Consider the following 19,652-nt stretch of genomic DNA (forward strand, 5'->3'; position numbering starts at 1 on the left):
CTACATCAGAACATAACTCAAATGAAGCAGTATAGCGATCATTCTTGCAATGCGATTCATAGCAGAGGTGTCAATACCCTGCCTCTGACAAATCCACTTTCTTTTTTTTTTTTTTTTTAAAGGTTTATTTATTTATTATATACATTGTAGCTATCTTCAGACATACCAGAAGAGGGCATCAGATCTTATTACAGATGGTTGTGAGCCACCATGTGGTTGCTGGGATTTGAACTCAGGACCTTTGGAAGAGCAGTCAGTGCTCTTAACCACTGAGCCATCTCTCCAGCCCCACTTTCTTTTTTTTTTAAACCTTTCTTTTTTTAAATTTATTTATTTATTATGTATATTTCATACAGCTTTCTGCCTGCATTATGCAACTACAGGCCAGAAGAGGGCATCAGATTCCATTACAGATGGTTGTGAGCCACCATGTGGTTGCTGGGAATTGAACTCAGGACCTCTGGAAGAGCAGCCAGTGCTCTTAACCTCTGAGTCATCTCTCCAGCCCACAAATCCACTTTCTTAATTTCTTCCAAAACCTAATTCTAGCCAGGTGTAATGGCGCATGGCTTTAATCCCAGAACTTGAGAAGCAGACGCAGGTGGAGCTCTGGGCTCTCTGTGAGTTCAAAGCCATCTTGGTGTACATAGCGAGTTCCAGAACATCCAGAGCTACATAGAGAAATACTGTCTGACAAAAAACAAAGACTCCTATAATAACCACAACCAGAGAGGCATTTTTGGATAACCATTCTAACAGGGTATTCATATACTCAAAAGTGAGGGACATATATCAAAATTTTATAAAGAATTTTCAATTATCTAAGTTCCTTATTGATAGTAAGACAAAAGGAAAGTTCTTCAGACAGTTTTCAAGACACTTTCCCCTCATTTTAAACTATCTCACCATTTTGGGAATTCCCTCCTTCTAAAGTGCTCATCCCCTAAACTTTAGGGCCTAAAGCATCTCTGTCTGTCTCTTTCAGCAATTTCTCACCCGCACTGGGCTTATTTCTCAGGATTTACCTGTGTCTGCTTCCCACATGAAAGCGTGGACTTCACCACATTCCTCCTTACTCGCCTCAGGACCAAAGCATCACTTTTCTCCTTAGAGCTTGCTCGAGCCAATATATTAAAAAACAATGTCCCTCATTTCTGTATAGCCCTGGCTGCCCTGAAACTCCTTTGTAGACCAGGCTGGCCTTGAACTCACAGAGATTCCCTCTGACTCTTTCTTACAAGTGCTGGGATTAAAGTCTTAAAATTATTTTTTTTCTTAAAATGATTTTGAAGGTGTTTCATGTGTCATATCTCGGGCTGATCTTAAACCAGCTATGCAGTGACGGATGACCCTGGACTTCCGATCCTCTCCCTCTACTTCCCTAGTACTGTGACGGCAGGTCTGTGCCACACAGCGGTTATGCAGCGCTGGAGAGGGAACTCGGGATTTCATATACACTAGGAAAGCTCTCTCCCGACTGAGCCACATCCCTAGACCCCCCTCTTACACCTCATCAATTTGTGCAGCTCATTTTCTCTTTTATTAAGGTAAACTCAAAAATGTTTCTGACCTTTCTAAACACCACACACACACACACACACACACACACACACACACACACACACGCACTATAGAATTCTCAATTCTCATTCTGGGGTGGGGGAAGTCTAAACAATGTCTTCTCCCCTCCCCATAAAGATCTAAGGACAAAACAAAGATTGATTCTCACCAAAGTCTACCCTGAGAAACCAATGGGTTTATTAGTGCTACTTACAAAGCATGCATGCAGAATTATGACTAGGAGCCTTGGTGACCCTAGGTCTGCACCCAGCATGGGTGAAAGCTTGCCTGTGGCCGGCCAGACGGAGTTTCCTTCCTAGTCTTTCCCAGCCTGCGTACTGGAGCTCCCCACTAAGGCCACATGCAGTTTGAGAATTGCATACAACTGGTCGGGAGGAGTGGCTGGATACTCAGGTGAGGGTCCTATAGTGCTCCCATCCCTCCTTCTAGGAGGGAATTAGGTTTGTGTTTTAAGACTGAGTTTCTCTATCTAGCCCTGGCTGTCCTGGAACTTGCTCTGTAGACCAGGCTAGCTAAATTCTTTATAATGTGTATTAGTTGGCTTTCTGTTAATGTGATAAACATCATGCCCAAAGACAATCTGAGATGGAAGGGTTTATTTCATCTTTACAATAAATTATCTAGGTAAGCTAAGGCAGAAACTCAAGGCAAGACCTTGAACAGCAACCATCAAGGAACACTTCCAGGTTACTGCCAGGCTTATTGGCAGCTAGCTACCTTTTTTATATAGCTCAGGCCCTCCTACCTAGGAATGGAGCTGCCCACAGTGGACTGGGACCTCCTACATCAATTAGCAATCAAGGAAATACAGACACACCCACAGGCCTTGAGGATCCTTCCTGTGGGGCCGGGATCAAATATTGGGTCATGTCCAAACCCCAGAAATCTCTTCCTGAGATCAGCAGGAGTAGGATCACTCTCCCCTTCCCCAGACCTGCCTGAGCCGGCATGCATAGCCCTGTACCCCGCCATTTGCCCCACAGTAGAAGGTCATATAGCCTAGTAGTCAGGTTAAACCTATCCTCTTATAAGGTCATATCCAGCAGCACCTGGAATTGCTCTTATGCAAATACACTCTCAGAGCTGTGTCAGTTTCATTGGCTGCAACTTTACAAGTAATTTTGAGTTCAAGAGTCTAGCAATCACGGGTCCTTTAATGCCAGGATTAGTATCACCCTGTCATACAATGATGTATTTACACCAATTACAGAATGGCGACAAGAGTTACAGACGCTGCAGAGTTCAGGGATGCTCTCCTGAACTTGAACTGATACAATCTCAGTCCTGTAGGGGCTACAAGGAAGTCTGACTAGACACCATTGTCAGTACAGGCCCAGGTGTCTGGTCATTTCAATTGTTGATCTGAAGCAGACAGCACACCACAGGACTGAGGTTGCAGTGGGCTGGAGTCTCAGAACAGTCTTTCACTTCAGCCTCTTCTGCCTGCTTCTTAGACAAGGCTCACGGGTGATGGGTCAAAATGGGGCCACTCTGTACAGTGCCAGCTGAGGGGTTCTACCTGCTTCCACAGATAAGTTCATGAGTGTAGACTCTGCCTTGGTTTGATAAGAGTCACGGGCAGGGGGCATTGTTTATTCACGCAAAACAAATGATCCATCCGTTTCTACGCCCTGGTGTGCCGGCAGGCGGCAGCTGTTGACGTGTGTGAACATGTTGTAGAGTCATTTTCCCCTGGAAATTAGCCTCAGTGTGTCGTCAAAGTGCTGCCCGGCCTGAAGGCAGCAACTGTGCACAAGAGTAAGCTGGAGCAGGCTCAGACGGGTCTGTCTTCTACCTCAATCTATCTGTCGACCGAAGCCTTCATTTCTATTCTACAAACGGATCTTCTTGTCTTGTTTGAGACAGGGTCCCACTGTGTGGCCCTGGCTGGCCTCAAACTTGCTTTATTGACCAGGCTGTTCTTAAACTCACATAGATCTGGCTGCCTCTGCCTTCAGAGTTCTGGGATTGGGGTTGGGGATTTAGCTCAGTGGTAGAGCGCTTGCCTAGCTAAGCGCAAGGCCCTGGGTTCGGTCCTCAGCTCTGAGAAAAAGAAAAAAAAAAAAAGACAAAATAACAAGAGTTCTGGGATTAAAGTGCCACCAAGTCCAGACTTCTTGCAAAAGCTTCTTTCTTTTTTTTTTTTAAATTTTTTTTTAAGATTTATTTATTTGTAAGTACATTGTAGCTGTCTTCAGACCAGAAGAGGGCATCATATCTCATTACAGATGGTTGTGAGCCACCATGTGGTTGCTGGGAATTGAACTCAGGACCTCTGGAAGAGCAGTCAGTGCTCTTAACCGCTGGGCCATCTCTCCAGCCCTTGCAAAAGCTTCTTGATTTCACTTTTCTTCAGTCACAAACTTGAGGATGGAGCTTTAAGAGTATACACATGGCCTACTATTCGGCTATCACCCAGGCCCAGCTTAGGCTCTTTTTAAAAAAAAGTCATTTTTTTTTAAGATTTATTTATTTTATGTCTATGAGTACACTGTAGCTGTCTTCAGACACACCAGAAGAGGGCATCAGATCTCATTACAGATGGTTGTGAGCCACCATGTGGTTGCTGGGAATTGAACTCAGGACCTCTGGAAGAGTAGTTGGGTGCTCTTAACCACTGAGCCATCTCTCCAGCCCCCCCTTTTTTTAAAAATATATTTATTGTATATATGTGAGCACACTGTTACCATATTCAGACACACCAGAAGAGGGCATCTGATCCCTTACAGATGGTCGTGAGCCACCATGTGGATGCTGGGGATTGAACTCAGGACCTCTGGAAGAGCAGCCAGTGTTCTTAACCACTGAACCATCTCTCCAGTCCATCTGTATGGCTTTCTTTTTTTTGGTTCTTTTTTTTTTTTTCGGAGCTGGGGACCAAACCCAGGGCCTTGCGCTTCCTAGGCAAGCGCTCTACCACTGAGCTAAATCCCCAACCCCCTGTATGGCTTTCTTAATTGCCAGATTTTAACTTCTTCTCTCACCTCCTCTAACTACTGCAATAGATACTCAACTGCGCTCAGCCTCAGTCTTCTCCCTTCTGATGCATTCTCTTCATTCATTATCCTTTTTTATAGTGAGAAAAGGTTGCTCTATAAAGTCCAGGCTGACCTGAGACTAAATTGGCCGTGCTGGCTTCCCATTCACAGAGACCCACCGGCCTCAGCTGAGTGCTGGGGTCAAAGGCTCTAGCCATCATGCCCAGCTGCAATGTCTTTTCTTAAAGGGACATCAGGCCCGCTGGATTGGGGCCTGCCTGTAGGAGGTCACTTAGCTTTAATTATTTCTCTAATTACTACAATTATCTCTCTAAATGCAATTGTAGTGCATCTGAGGCACGTGATTTAATCTGTGTTATCCCAAAGTCCTCTTCAGGTTTCCTCAGGTCTCCAGTGCTCTCCTTCCCAGGAAGGCTTGGAACTAAAGCCACATCATGGTTTTTTTTTTTTTTTTCTTTTTTTCGGAGCTGAGCTGGGGACCGAACCCAGGGCCTTGCACTTCCTAGGCAAGCGCTCTACCACTGAGCTAAATCCCCAACCCCCCACATCATGTTTACGTGATGTTTTCATCCACGAATCTGAGAAAACGCTCCACTTAAAGCCTCTGGTGGCTGTAAACCCCTTAGACTAGTGAGTCTTTATCTTACCCTCCTGAGTTTGCCTTTACATAGCTTCATAGAGCTCAGCATGCTTAACCATATCCTGTTTCCCGTTGCTTCACAAATGTTCCCTACCTTTCAAAGTCATGGCTCCCCAACTACCTGGGTACCTCGATGACACGAGTAAGCAGGACTGACTCGTAATACAGGATCTTCAAAGGTGGAAAGCCATGAGATGGGAGTGAAGATTTTAACACTTAACTGGGTAGATGGGAGCCCTGGAGACCACACTCACAACTCAAAAAGGTAAGGAGGACATACAGGTCTTTTTTGGGACATAGCCATGTGACACTGTGACAGAATGACCAGTGTGTCATACTTGCACAGCCTGTGTAGAGGTCAAGGTCAGTATGGCTGGTCAAATGGAGGGCAGCTAGCTGCCTATTAGAGGGGCGGTCATTAGGCGACAACTGTAAAAAGCACAGCTGAAGGACTGATCGCTCCTAGGGATGGTGGAGGAGGAATTTTATTGTAGATAAAAGGGAGAGAGCATAGTCAGAGCAAAGACGGCTGGGAGAGTCAGAGGGGCAGCCTGGGTTAAGACACTGACGAAGAGAGTGCCATAGCTAAAATGGCTGGATTATATAAGGAAAGGCAGCTGGACGAAGGGCAGTCCAGACCTTGGGTTGGGGAAGTTTAGGGTGGGGAGCAGGGCATGCCTGCCATACCCTGAAGGATTCTGGGAAAACCTCATGGCCAGGTCCACTTTGATGTTAGTCACCTCAGTTTGTCCCAGGGTTTCAGACTTAACAGTAATAAGAAAGATAGAAAAGTGCACAACATAATCCAGCTTTGCTTTCATGATTCTACAGGTGTGTGTGTGTGTGTGTGTGTGTGTGTGTGTGTGTGGGTGGGTGTGTGTGTGCGTGCATATAGAGGTCACTGATTAAGCTCAATTTGGTGATCTTCCTCGCTTCCCCAGTACTGGCAAGAATTCCACACCCAGCTTTTTATGTTTTGTTTTTGTCATTTTGAGACCCAGGTTGACTCTGAAGGGCCTAGACCTCACTCTGTAGACCAGGTTGGCCTTGAACTCAGGTTCACCAGCCTTGGACTTAGGAGTGGTAAGATGTGCTTTTCCCTTGGGTGCTGAGGATGGGACTTATATGTGATGTGTACGAGTCCTGGAACAGGGTATGTGGATCAGATTTTGATCAGCCTGCCAGTTTTCCAGTGAGCACTGGGATTGAAGGCCTGTGCTGCCTCACACAGCCTGCTAGCTATGATCCCTGTGTCTTCTCCAGTGAGGAATTCATTCCTTCGAGCCTTTATCACTGTGCTGACTTCCCACGGGAACAATCATCACGTGGCATGAGCTACTCCCTGAAAACGGAACAGCCCAGCCTGGTCTTGTCACCCTCCTGCCTTGTGCTGAAATTAGGCCTGTAGGCCTGTGCCACCTACTATACCTGACCAAAAGTAGAATGGCGAATAGGCCTTTTCCCAACCTTCTGGGGCAGGGGTGGCCCCATTGCCTAAGTGCCCCGCGGGCCTGTCCAGCGCTGCACCCTGTGACCTACAAGGGCTTGGCAGCGACTACCAGTGACAAACAGCTGACTAACCGGGGGAAGCGACGGGTCTCAACGGACCTCATGACAGCCCAGCGCAGAGAAGGCAGGGACGCCGCCACGTCTTGTTCCAAGGCGAGAGAGGGCAACGAGGGAATTGTTGAGGCTGCGCCTCGCGCCTCTCCTCACGCGAGAACGCCGCGAAACCCAGCCTAGACGAGTGGCACGGAGTGCGCGTGCGCGACAGTCCCACTTCGCAGGCCCTTCCGTCACGTGGCCCCGCCCACCTCCCCCCACCTCCCCCCCACCGTGCCCCCGCTTCTCACACTACACATGCGCAGCCGCCCCTCTCTGCCCCGCCCCTCTGCGGCCGGTCTCTTCCACCCTAGAGGCCGCCTGAGCCTCTCCGAGTGGCCACGTGCGCTCATGCGCGCCGGCGGGACGGCCCTCCGAGTGACGTGACCGCCCACTCGGAGCGCTCCTGCTGTAGCTTGCCCATCTCCCGCTCCCACAATCCGGCGTGATGGCTGCCGCCGTTCCTGGCGCCGTTTCGCTCTCCCCACTGCTGTCCGTTCTCCTTGGCCTGCTGCTCCTCTCTGCTCCTCATGGCGCCAGCGGCCTGCACACGAAGGGCGCCCTTCCCTTGGACACAGTCACTTTCTACAAGGTAATGAGAGCGGGGGGTCGTGCGCAGGTGCAGATAGGCGCCCGTGGGAGCGCGCGCCCATGGGGACGTTGGGCCCCGAGAGGTGGCAGCAGGCAGTCCTTAGGGACCATCCCTAGACATCCCATCATCCTGTAGACCCAGTGTGGACAGTGCCGGAGCCCACCCTGACCATCAGGCATCGTTCCCTTCTGCCTTGCAGCCCGGGTACTCGCTACATCTTTTTTACAAAAAAGCTACCAAGACGGAGTCAATGGAACTAAGTGTCCCTTTCTCGATAGGGAAAAAGACAATGCCGGGAAAGATCCAATCCACGAGTCACAAGTGGAAGACCGGAGGGCGGGGCGAGGTCGACGCTCCTCGGTTCACGGATGGGGTGGGGGTGGCCGAGAGAACTCTGCACGTTAGCATGCAAGTCTGCTCTTCAGAGGATGGGTTGTAGCGTGTTTGGTAATGTGCAAACCGGGTTCAGACGGCATGAGGACCCCTACAAAGTGCAAGGGTTAAAAACGTTGCAGGTCTCCCACCTGTAGAGAACATCTTCGGGGCGGAGAACAAAATGAACAAAACCTGATCAAGGCATGAAAGAAACGACAGTACCCTCAGCATTTTTAAAATTTTATTTTTTACAAAATTTGGTTTATAAGCCTGGGTAGATGGATGGACGGTGTAACTGTTGCAGGCTGAATGCAGTGGCCTCTGTAGACCCAACTCTTTTTGCATGTCTCTAGTTACCAGAAGCTTCTCACTTCCTCTATTGGGCCAGCTCAGCGTGGAGAGAAGTGGTCATCTTCTTATTTTGTTAGAATGAGGAACTGAAACGCAGAAGGGGACTCTAAAGGCCCCTGTGCTGTGTGGTTGGACAGGGCTATTTTGGAAAAGGTTGCTGATAGGACCCTACACGTGTAACCCATTCAAGCCTTTTTTTTTTCCCCTAAAAAGAAAAAGAAGTCTGTTTGATGGTCTATTAAGCTAGTTAATCATCTGTTCAACTCTATATAGTGCTCTAGTAATATCACAGTCCCCATCCCCATCCCCCCTCAACCCCACAGGCCACCCGGAAGCACCTTGAGATTCTACTCAATACAGTAGCAAGCCCTATAGGGAATACACCGTGTTGTATCTCACTTCCTAGCCGTTTGTCCCCTTTCCCAGTCTGTTCCAGGCAACACAAGCCTTCTCTGACTGCCCTGAGCTCACATCTGTCAGGCCATCTGCAGTGGCCTTTCCTTGTGACTGGAACATTCTTTGCTGTCTTTGAAATAGGTTATTTCTCATTGCTCTGTCTTAGGTTAAATGTTAACTTCTCTTGTCCCTTCCTTGCTTTCTCAGTTGCCCAGACCGAGAAAGCACTCCTGTTGCTCTGTTTGGCTCTGTTTAGGGCACTCATCACTGGTTTTTTAGCTTGTTATTCATAGTTCATAGAATATTATGTTTATGAAGTATCTGATCCAACGTTATTTGGATTTTTTTTTTTTTTTTTTTTGAGACAGGGTTTTTCTGTGTAACCTTGGCTGCCCTGGAACTCACTGTAGTTGCTGGCCTTGAACTTGCAGATAACTCCTGGCCTCGGCCACTCCCTAGTGCTGGGATTAAAGGTGTGCCACCGCAGCACACCAGATGAGCTGTGTTCACATGAGTGAACAGGTGTCTCCTCCAGTCTCTTCCAAACTGTTCTCTCATAAAAGACAAAGGGTGCCTCCTGGTGTTTTGTCCAGGAATCTTGTTACGTGCCTTGCCTGTCAGTGTTCTCCAACTTTTTTTTTTTTTTTTTAATTTTTTTTTTCGGAGCTGGGGACCGAACCCAGGGCCCTGCGCTTCCTAGGTAATCGCTCTACCACTGAGCTAAATCCCCAGCCCCTAGTGTTCTCCAACTTTAAAAACCGTTTTCTCGTGGTTCTTTTCCACCATCACTAGAAGGTTTCAGAGAGGCCCAGTGTTTTCACTGCTGTGTTCACTTAGAATGGTGTCTGGGATGTGATGGGCTCTTAGCAGATTCTTTTTTTCAATGTATAAAGGATTTCAGCCAGGCATGATGTCACACCAGGGAGGCAGAGGCAGAAAGGTCAAAAGTTGAAGACCAGTTTAGGAAACTTAATGACTGTGTCGTAAACCCAGTGAAGGGCCCATGAGGTGGTCCAGGAAGCTTCCACCAAGCCTGCTGGCCAGAGTTCAGTCCTCATGGTGAAGGGAGAGAACTGACTCTCACAAATTTTCCTCTGACCTCAATTCACACCCCCCTCCCCATATACTCACACATACGGAACGCCACTATCACCTCCTGTTAGCTAAGTGTCCGATCATTCTGGTGTCCTGTATTACAAATGTACGCCCTTGGTAGGCATTCTGTGCTGGGCTTTTGCTACACTTGCTTCTACCTGCCCCGACTCACAACCACGTAGCATCAGCTCTCCCAGATGCCTAGAGTTCTGTTCATCCCTCAGTGTCTGCCACGTGTCAGACACTGGGACTTGAGAAATGCACTGGAACACAGGCCTGGTCTTTAGTCTTAGAAACGCACATCCTAGTGGAAAGCACAGAAAATAACCAAATGTGGGTTCCAGGCGAGACGGGAGAGCGTTAGGGAATTAAAGCAATAGGTGACTGGCGCAGTCCTGTCCACTAGAAGGGAGACCTGAACTGAGCTGTGAGTGACAGAGGAAGCCAGAAGAGAACCCAGGAAGAAGCTTAGTGCAGAGACAGTTGGAGCCAGTACTGAGCAGAAACAAGGCCAGCTGGGCCACAGGGATATGCTCTGATTTATATTTTCAGTCTCTCCTGCTGCTGGGCCCTTAAGCGCTGGACTTTTTGGTGTCAGTGACCTGTTCCCATGGCTTCTGTCTTTCATGTCCCTAGGCAGTGTTAATATCCTTAAAAGTGTAAAACCAAATGGATGTCAAAAATAATAAGATCTTTTTATCTTCAGTGTTTGCCTGTGACAAAAATGACAGTTTGGGACCACTGCATTAGAAGCATGAAAGGTTGGAGGAGGCGGCTGCAGAGATGGCTCAGTGGTTAACAGCAAACACTGTTCTTGCAGAGGACGTGAGTTCAGTTCCTGACACCCATAGCTGCCTGTAACTCTAGCTCCAGGGGATCAGGTGCCCTCTTCTGGCCTCCTCTGGTACCTTTACTCAGATGCACATGATTTAAAGGAATTGTTTGAAGTTGAAGATGAGAAGGCAAAACTGCTGACCAAAGCCAGTTGGAATTGAGTCTGCACTCCAACATAACACATGTGTGAACATTTAGGGCAGTGCTAGCTACAGTAAAAACGCAGGAGTCTATTACTTGTGGCTTATGTGGAGGGAACATATCCAACGTGATAATAAGCAAGGTGTGCTGACACACAGCTGAGCACTTGGGAAGCTGAGACAGGAGGACCAGTGTAAGGCAGCCTGAACTACACAGACCCCAACTCCAACAGAAGAGAAGACTTGAAGCACTGTCACGTGTTATAACATGAACACATTTTAAAAACATGGTAGCAAAGAAACGGGACACAGAAATGAGACTCTGAGTAGACAAACCAGAGACGGGGTACAAGGAGGACAGGGGAGGAACTGTTAAATGGGTATAGGTATCCATTCCTTCTGGCAGCTAGATAGCAATGGTGGGTAAGTGACATTGTTAATTCCAGGAGTCCCCACCATGTATAGCAGCTGACCTACATCCTGTCCTGCCCCTGCTTCCTGAGTGCAAGGATTATAGACAAGCACCATTATGTTTGGCTCAACTGTACTCATTCGGGTGTGAAATACTTCATTAACAGGGCTAGAGAGATTGCTCAGCAGTTAAAAGCACTGGCTACTCTTCCAGAGTTCCTGAGGTCAAGTCCCAGCAACCTCATGGTAGATTATAGCCATCTTTAGATGCCCTCGATTGACATGCAGATTTACATGCAGATAGAGCTCATACATGCGCACACGCCACACACACACACACACACACACACACACACACACACTCATTCACTATGGCACTGACAGTTTAAAATGGAAGTAGTGAAAAGGTGCCCTGGTCTTAGGTAAAGACACTGACCCAAGTCTGACCTCCACAGCCGAAGCAGCCTGAATGGTTGGACGCCTTAATGTGGCTGTTTGCTCTTAGCAGATTTGTAATTGGGTGCTTACTGATAAAGGCCTCCTGGGATGGCAGATGTGCCAAGGGACAACAGACTGCATAGGTCTCCTTAGCACTGAAGGGATAGGTGTTCGCTTTATTTATGCACATCTCTGTCCTTTTTGTTTCTCTGTGTAGACCAAGCTGTCCTGGAACTCAGAGGTCCACTTACCTCTGCCTCCTGGGTGCTGGATTAAAGGCCTGTTACCACCACTTCTGCAACCGCCTTTTGCTAGTGGGAATTTGGATTGTGTGACACACAGTAAAGAAAGCATGTCCTTGGGCTGGAGAGATGGCTCAGCGATTAAGAGAACTGACTGCTCTTCCAGAGGTCCTGAGTTCAAATCCCAGCAACCACATGGTGGCTCACAACCATCTGTAATGAGATCTGATGCCCTCTTCTGCTGTATCTGAAGACAGCAACAGTGTACTCATATATAATAAATAATTCTTAAAAAAAAAAAAAGAATGTCCTAAGCTTTAAGGGGATTAGTGACTGATAGCAGTGGACAGCTTGTCTCCTGTGTAGGCTGGCTTCCACTGTGTCTCTTCAGTGACACAACAGTGGCCCCTTGGGAAAGGGGGTCAATCCTCAACACCCCTAAACACCTGACTCGCTCAGCTCTGTCTTTGCACCCTCAGGTCATTCCCAAAAGCAAGTTCGTCTTGGTGAAGTTCGACACCCAGTACCCCTATGGAGAGAAGCAAGATGAGTTTAAGCGTCTGGCTGAGAACTCAGCCTCCAGCGATGATCTCTTGGTGGCAGAGGTGGGGATCTCAGGTATTTACAAGTCCAGGATGACTGGGGAGGACCTGGGTTCAGTTCCCAGCACCCACATGATGGCTCACAACTGTTCGTGATGTTTCCAAGTGATTGACACGCTCACATCAGTGTCACAGCCTGACTGGGTCCTCACACCCACAGGCTCTGGCAAGTAGTGGACACAGTAGTCAGAAGATCACCCTACCCCACCCCACCCTACCCCACCCGGGAAGAAGGTAAGCATCACTCAAGGCAGAGTAAAGCCACACAGCTAAGGAAAAGAATCAGACCCAGGTCTCTAGCAAAGATTTACACTAAACTAGGCCCCAGCCTTGAGTCTTCCCTCTCCTCAGCAGGCCCTGTAGCATTGTTCTGCTGGTTCCTCATGTCTGGTTTCTGTTCACAGACTATGGTGACAAGCTGAACATGGAGCTGAGTGAGAAGTACAAGCTGGACAAAGAGAGCTACCCAGTCTTCTACCTCTTCCGGGATGGGGACTTTGAGAATCCTGTCCCATACAGCGGGGCAGTTAAAGTTGGAGCCATCCAGCGCTGGCTCAAGGGGCAGGGAGTCTATCTGGGCATGCCTGGATGTCTGCCTGCGTACGATGCCCTGGCGGGCCAGTTCATCGAGGCCTCCAGCAGAGAGGCCCGCCAGGCCATCCTGAAACAGGGGCAGGATGGCCTCTCAGGTGTGAAGGAGACAGACAAGAAGTGGGCCAGTCAGTACCTGAAGATCATGGGGAAGATCTTGGACCAAGGTGAAGACTTCCCGGCCTCCGAGCTGGCCCGGATCAGTAAGCTCATTGAGAACAAGATGAGTGAGGGTAAGAAGGAAGAGCTGCAGAGGAGCCTCAACATCCTCACCGCCTTCCGCAAGAAAGGCGCCGAGAAGGAGGAGCTGTGAGGGCACCAGGCTGCTAGGGTTTGCTGAGGGCGGGGAGGGAGAGCCGCCTGCTGACTGTGGGGCCCTGTGGGTGGAGGGGGCAGTGGAGCAAAGCAGTCCTGAGCCAGAGACCTGTGCCCCGAGTGCCTGGACACTGAGGCTGCTGAGACCATACCCTGGACATCCTTGGAGCAGTTTGTGGGGAGCCTGTGTGCCAAGACAAGATGGCTGTGCCCCCACAGGAGCTGGTACTATAGAGGAAGGTCCTTGACAGGTATAGTTCTGATCAAATAAAAGTCTGTTTTGGTTAGATGATTTTCTTCTCAGATAGTACTTTTGGCCCCTGTCAAGAGTCTGAGCTGTTGTGCATTCTATTCTGCCAAGACTTGCCTGCGTAAGGCACGGCCTCACCTGTTTCCATGGCCATCCATGTATGGCGAGGTACAGGGTGCAGTCTATACTCTGATCTTCTCTACACAGCAAGCAAATCCTTATACTAATGTACTGCCTTTAGAATTGATACAGCCAACCAAAGCCAGATTTGGTGACATCTGTAATCTGAGCACTAGGGAGGCAGAGGCACAAGCATCAGGGATTCCAGGCCAGCTTCAGCTACCTAGTGACTTGAGCACCAGCCTGTGCTGTGTAAGACTCTGTGTAGGAAACAAAACCACATGAACATTCATTCCACTTTCAACATCTAAAATATAAACTTTCCAACAAAATCACTTGCTGTAAACTCTGTCAACACGAACTTTTGATAAGCTGAGTGGCACCAACAGACTCAGATTCAGGGGATCAGGACTCCGCGGCACTGAACCCCAGGCCTGCCCGTCTGTTATAAAATGCTGTGGGGCTGCAGCTCCTCGACAGATGTGGGCATGCTCAACCGTTGGCAGAAGTGTGGGTCGCTCATGCTCCTCCACTTCCACCAGACTGCTACTCACAGTGATCTGGAAACAGACTCACACACATGCATGTGCACGACGCACACATGCACACACCCACCCACGTTCAATTTAACTAAAACACAGTAGTGAGGTCGTCAGTGTGACGACCCATCCTTCATCCTTACAAGAGTGGCTCATGCTCACAGGGCACAGAATCTACATCTCCGGAATGAATGTGAGATCTAGAATTTTAATCTTCAATTTTCTTCTAAATTTGTATGTGTCTTGAGTGCTGCTTGCCTGCTTGTTTCTATATCCAGTGTATGTGTGTGCCCATAGAGGCTAGAAGACGGTGCTGGGATCTGGAACTACAGTAGTAAATGGTCATAAGCCATTATGTAGGTCCTGGGAAGAGAGCTCCAGAGCTCCTAACTGCTGAGCCATCTCTCTAGTTGTGAGTATTTTAACTTTTAGTTCTAGTTTTAGTTGTAATCTATTTCAGAATTTCTTTGGGTGCTTCAGAAACAGACTTGTCTTAGTTCCTCTGGTTTCTATACTTATCTAGGCCAGGCTAAATCTAAAGAACAAAGTAGTTGTCCCTTCATCTTTTGTGATAGCAACAGGATGGTGACAGTCCTCCTGAGCCCTTATAGGATGGGCTTCAAGCTAGCTGTAGCCATTTCTAGCTGCAGGAGTTCAGGAGCAGAAAGACTATTCTGTCTTCTGAAGCTGAGTGTGCTTAAGAGATCTGTGTCTTTCGTGGAAATGCAGGCTCCCCTCATTCTGCAGGCAGTGATTATGTCCAGCCACACTGGCACAGGGCAGCACTCTAGCTCTCACGGTGCTACCTTAGGGTTATACGGCTACATACAGCTTGAGGGAATTCCTCAGTAACATGAAGCAGTAAACACTGGACCTAACAAAGAACTTTACTCGAATAAAGCCGCACATTTTCTCAAATAGTACCAAGAGGGACTTTTTAATTCAGGAATATAAATTAAATGCCATTAAACAAAGGGCAGAGTGAGGCAGGACAGAGAAATCCAAGGCCAGCTCAGGCTGTGCAGGAAGCCTTAAGCCCTGTCTTGCAGAAAAAGGATCTCAATTTTAACTCTTCCATGAGACCCGTGTGTGTGTGTGTGTGTGTGTGTGTGAGAGAGAGAGAGAGAGAGAGAGAGAGAGAGAAGGAAAAATTGAATAAACCTGTGCCCCCTGCCCCCGAGCATGATGTGCATTGGGTGACCACAAATAAGGCCATTATGAGACTCATCCTGTAAGTTTGGCAGCCAGGCAGGAATAGCACCTGCAGATCCGCACCATGTCGGGAAGGTTAAGAGCAGGCAAGCAATCTTTTTGCTGAAGGAAAAAAACATTCAAATAAAGTTAGTTCCTCCCTGAAGAAACAGGCAAATCCTGCTAAGGGCACATACTATCAGGACAAAGGAAAACCTCCTGCTTCTGCTGTGTTACCAGACTGCCTGAAAGAAACCGTGGAGTGCTTTGCCTTTGACTCACTCAGATCTGCACACTCGGACACACATCAGCACATATTGGCTCTACAGCACCCAGCTTCCAGTAGGACCCAGGGTCTCGGCGCCTAACAGACAGCACATGACAGTTACTCAGATTCACCTGTAAGAAGTGGAGTTGCAAGGCACAGCTGTTATGCCAAAAAGATTAGTTTTGACCTTTCCTCTTTGGGTTTTGCTTATTTTCATTTATTTGTTTTAAGACAGTGTCTAGTAGCTAAGCATGGCTTTCACCTGCTCCTCCTGCCTCCACCTCTTTAAAGCTGGATCTACAGAAATGCCCCATACTAGGCCATGTTAGGGATAATGGTACAGAACTGAGATGAGGTATACTGTTCTAGAAGCTCTAACTTTTAAGACTCAACAAAAATGAACCAAGAAAAAGGGCCACCTTAAAATAAAAACATTTATGTAGATTAGCCCGTCCAGATAAAGTGGATTTGCTGCCTGCACTTAGTTCTCAAGAGCAGATTTCCCATACCAATAAATCACATAAAAAAGTAGGAAGAGTTTCAACAAACCTGCAGATGAATTGAACCCCTTTTTGTATTGAAAAAGTTGAAATGAAAGACATATACAGATTGAACGTGGTGATTGCAAAATATAATGCAATTTTGAACAATTAAAATTATGAAAATATACAAAATTGATGGCAGCGCACCTAAGTTTGTGCACTCTCCCTCGTGAGGAGAAACTACAGAGGACTCTCCGTCCACGGCAAAGAAATAACTTGAACCCAATTCCTGCTTTGCAAAGTCTTGACTTAGGATCTCAGTAGTATAAAAAGCAGTGATTTTTTTTTTCAGTCTGTAAACAGTAGTCGTGGTTTTTTGTTGTTTTTTGTTTTTTAAATATCAATTTATCACACAAAAACAAAACAGAAGAAAGCCCATATAACCAGAAGAGCAGCAGTGCCTCTGAGCCTCTCCTTAGACACTAATGACACACAAGCATGGGGGCGGAGGCTGTACACAAGGTATAGTGCATGACAGTTTCCAAAAGAATAGACTGATAAAAGATATTGGCCATTTCATAATTTCATTCTTTTTTACAGTTATCTCAAAATGTAAGAATTAGATCTGATTGAAATGCTACATTTAGTAAGAAAATCAGCAAGGAAGTGTAACCCCAACATGACATTATTTGCCAATCAGACCAGTGGAGGTCCTCCGGGTTAGGGCAGGAGACTGACTGGATAGACCATTAGAGGAAGGAGCCATGCCTGAGAACCAGAGCCAGCCCAGAGTCCACCCTGGTCACGGTCAGCTGAGGGAGCTGTTTTAGAGTATCTATGACCATGAACACAGTACAATTTGAATATCCCAAAAAAACATTATTGCAGGAGCCATGGCAGGGCAGGCAAAAGCCCACCCAGTCCCAAGGGAAACAGGCCACCACTACAGAAGGGGACCACAAGTTGATGATGTTCAAGGCAAGTCAACATCAGGGTCTTGGGTCCATCTCATTGGAAAAGGGCCTTCGTGTTCGTGTTGGGACGGAGCATGTGATGCTCTGACGCAATGCCGTGGCTGAAGCTCCAGCACAGCTTACAAGTCAGGAAGTAGTTTGTGCAGATTTCCTTACACGTTTAAATTATTAGTGACCCCTATGCTGGTTTGTGAGTCTAAGACTGTCAAGATAAAGGAAGAGATGCAGACATAGCCACTGAGACCGCCAGCTGTCCTTCAGCTGCTGTCTGTCACCTCTCCGCTGGAGTGGTACACGGAAAGACCAATCCTCACCAAATTCATCTTTTCACCTTATAGTTACTGACTCTCTCGAGTCAGGTGACAGAGAACAAGACCAGAAGAGGAGGAGGAGAGTCAGACACAAAACAGTCACTGAAGGAGCTGTCAGGGCTCAGCATGACATAATCAAGAGCAGTTTTCATCTCTCAGACCAGCCTCTTACGTTGGAGGCTCAGGGACCAGACCTCCAACCCCAGGTAACAACGTAAAGACATCCTGAGGCAGTTCTCAAGTGTCACCAAAGTACACCGACACCAGGCCCATTGTAAAACAGCTTTTGTCAACCTAAAACTTGAAACCTAGGTTAAATCCATAACATACAATTCCTTCTGTCCCAAACCTCCCCCTTAAAAGCACTACAGTAGTAAATCTGTTTCCAAGCATATTTATACATATGTGTCTGTGTGTGACATGAGTCAGCTGCAGGATGGGGCTCACAAACAGTACACGCATCAGACTCGCCTGCACAAAGCATGTACAGCCTCTTCCAACAGCTCTTCCGCCTCTCCTAGAGGGCCGTCGGGCTGCAGTCGCAGCAGCTTATGAAGCTCACAGCGGGCTGTGCTCAGAATTCCTCCTCAAAGTGGGTTCACCTTGGACTTCCTTGTTGCCCTGAGGCTGAGCTCTCCCAGGAACGGGGCTGGGGACGTCTTGGCTGTTGGGTCTACGAAGCCAAAACTGAGCACCTGTGGTCATGTGTGGTGCCCTGCAGTGGCATGGACTCAGCCACATCTCACCTGATCCTCTGTGGGATGTGGTTTTGTGGGACCTCACAAAGAACCTGCCACTAAGGGAAGGGCCCTGCTCCCAAGTCGGCTCCTACATTTGCTTTTTGCCTCATATGGCTCAAGTCCCAAAGCAAACTCCCACTGCACGATAGAAAAGTGCCCCAGCCGCTCTGAGGGCGATGCTATACTTATTCTCTATTGCTGCTTGTACAGAAACGCCCACCCCAGACATCTCTGCTGACAGGAGTGACGGTGGGATGCTCTTGTTGCTGTCCTGTATGTATGAACAGGTATAAAGAGTGGTAAACCCAGATGAGGGTCCTGCTTCTGGTTTATATACAATAATTTAATTTGTTGTATATATTTAATACCTCAAGAATTAATTCACGATCAAAGTCCTTCATGCATTTGTGAGGAAGTTCTGGATTAGAACGATGCCAGCCAGATGTTGTTTTTGCTGGGGAAGGTGGTGTCGTCTTCTGCTATGGAGTCTTCGGTGTCTGTGGGTCATACTTCTTCCTTAAATTTTTAGTTTCTTTGTAGTCTCAAGCCTTTTCCTCAGCAGCTCCCCCGTCTCCAGAAGCGAGTGCAGGTAACTGCTCTGCACTTTGCCCTGCACAGTCCTTGAAAACTTTCTTTCCTCCTATAAAAGAAACAACAAAAAGTAGTCTTGCTCGAAAATCAACCATGCAGCTTACAGTGACCTCACCCTGAACACCCATATCATTTTCAGTTCATAGAGAATATAGAAGGGGAAGCCATTTCTGTCGTCAGATGACTCACATGAGGCACACGTGGCACTGACTGGGATTAACAGGTGTGGACCCCAGACCAAGAAATATGTGAGTCTTCCTGAGTAGCTTGAACACAGAACTCTATTTTATGACAAACTGGGCAAGGTATAAAATCTGGGATAAATTGAGCCTTAACTGATCTTCACCCTGTGCACAAAGCTGCTGCTTGTTCATGACCTCTTACCGGAGAGATAGACGTGTCCTCTAACGTGAGCTCCTCAAGTTTAAGTGCAATTAGATGTGCTTCAAGTCCTTTAATATGATCCACAGCATTGGAAATTACAGTTTGAAGCCCAGTAACATAGTCCTGGAAACTGGTGAAAATCGGAGGCTGGGAGGAAGAAGATTAGAAAGCTGTTAGGAGCTTCTGGAACATGTCCTGTTTTGAGGATGACTTTCCAGCACGCAGTGTCTGATGTGGAGACCACAGGGATGGATACACTTTGGGTAACCAGACTGACTGGAGTAACCCATTAGCTGCTGACAAGCAGTGGTGGTTTAGACATTCTTGAATGGGAATGGGGATCCTGGGACTCACCCGGGCAGTTTGTGTGCCTCACTAGCACTCTGGATTCCTCTGAGTGTGTATCCAGGGTCGAGCCTTTCTCCTTTATAAAATGAATTTCTATTCCTTACTCCCAGTATGAGCTGGAGAGCTATAGAAAGTGTGTTAGCTGTTCCTGACTCCTCAGGCCTGGCTAAGTGCAGGAAGGAAAGGGAAACAAGGCTCTTCAGCACTGGAGGCAGCTCAGTGGGTTAAAAGCTTATAGGTGTGCAACCCC

General features: G+C 47.6%; 3 protein-coding genes across 19 annotated transcripts in view; 1 reads left to right on the forward strand and 2 right to left on the reverse strand.

Moving 5' to 3' along the window:
- The window catches only part of Tmem116 (transmembrane protein 116), a 67,525-nt gene extending 60,556 nt beyond the window's left edge, over positions 1-6,969 (reverse strand). For 8 of the 14 annotated variants that reach the window (XM_087579394.1, XM_087579390.1, XM_087579404.1 and 5 more), the window contains exon 1: positions 6,802-6,969. In XM_087579394.1, coding sequence (XP_087435520.1) covers positions 6,802-6,833 — 32 coding nt within the window. In that variant the 5' untranslated portion in view covers positions 6,834-6,969. The remainder of the gene's footprint in view (positions 1-6,801) is intronic. The other 6 variants (XM_087579391.1, XM_087579403.1, XM_087579388.1 and 3 more) reach the window with 1 other exon arrangement.
- Positions 6,970-7,215: 246 nt separating this feature from the next.
- On the forward strand, positions 7,216-13,496 carry Erp29 (endoplasmic reticulum protein 29). Of its 2 annotated transcripts, none has more exons than XR_015633859.1 (3): positions 7,216-7,414; positions 11,672-12,314; positions 12,703-13,491. XR_015633859.1 is itself a non-coding variant. In NM_053961.2 (3 exons), the coding sequence occupies exons 1-3, from the start codon at positions 7,271-7,273 to the stop codon at positions 13,200-13,202; spliced, it is 783 nt and encodes a 260-aa protein (NP_446413.1). In that variant the 5' UTR covers positions 7,256-7,270; the 3' UTR covers positions 13,203-13,496. The 2 variants fall into 2 exon arrangements, 1 of the variants encoding a protein (NP_446413.1); NM_053961.2 differs by having other exon boundaries at positions 7,256-7,414; positions 12,176-12,314; positions 12,703-13,496.
- Positions 13,497-15,767: 2,271 nt separating this feature from the next.
- The window catches only part of Naa25 (N(alpha)-acetyltransferase 25, NatB auxiliary subunit), a 52,168-nt gene continuing 48,283 nt past the window's right edge, over positions 15,768-19,652 (reverse strand). Inside the window, 2 exon segments of one of the 3 annotated variants that reach the window (NM_001413582.1) lie at positions 15,768-18,719; positions 19,055-19,201. In NM_001413582.1, the coding sequence (NP_001400511.1) occupies positions 18,597-18,719; positions 19,055-19,201 (270 nt within the window). In that variant the 3' untranslated portion in view covers positions 15,768-18,596. 3 annotated transcript variants of the gene reach the window in all.

The sequence above is a fragment of the Rattus norvegicus genome, chromosome 12 (genome assembly GCF_021556685.1).
Source record: "Rattus norvegicus strain SHRSP/BbbUtx chromosome 12, alternate assembly SHRSP_T2T, whole genome shotgun sequence".
NCBI lineage: Eukaryota > Metazoa > Chordata > Mammalia > Rodentia > Muridae > Rattus > Rattus norvegicus.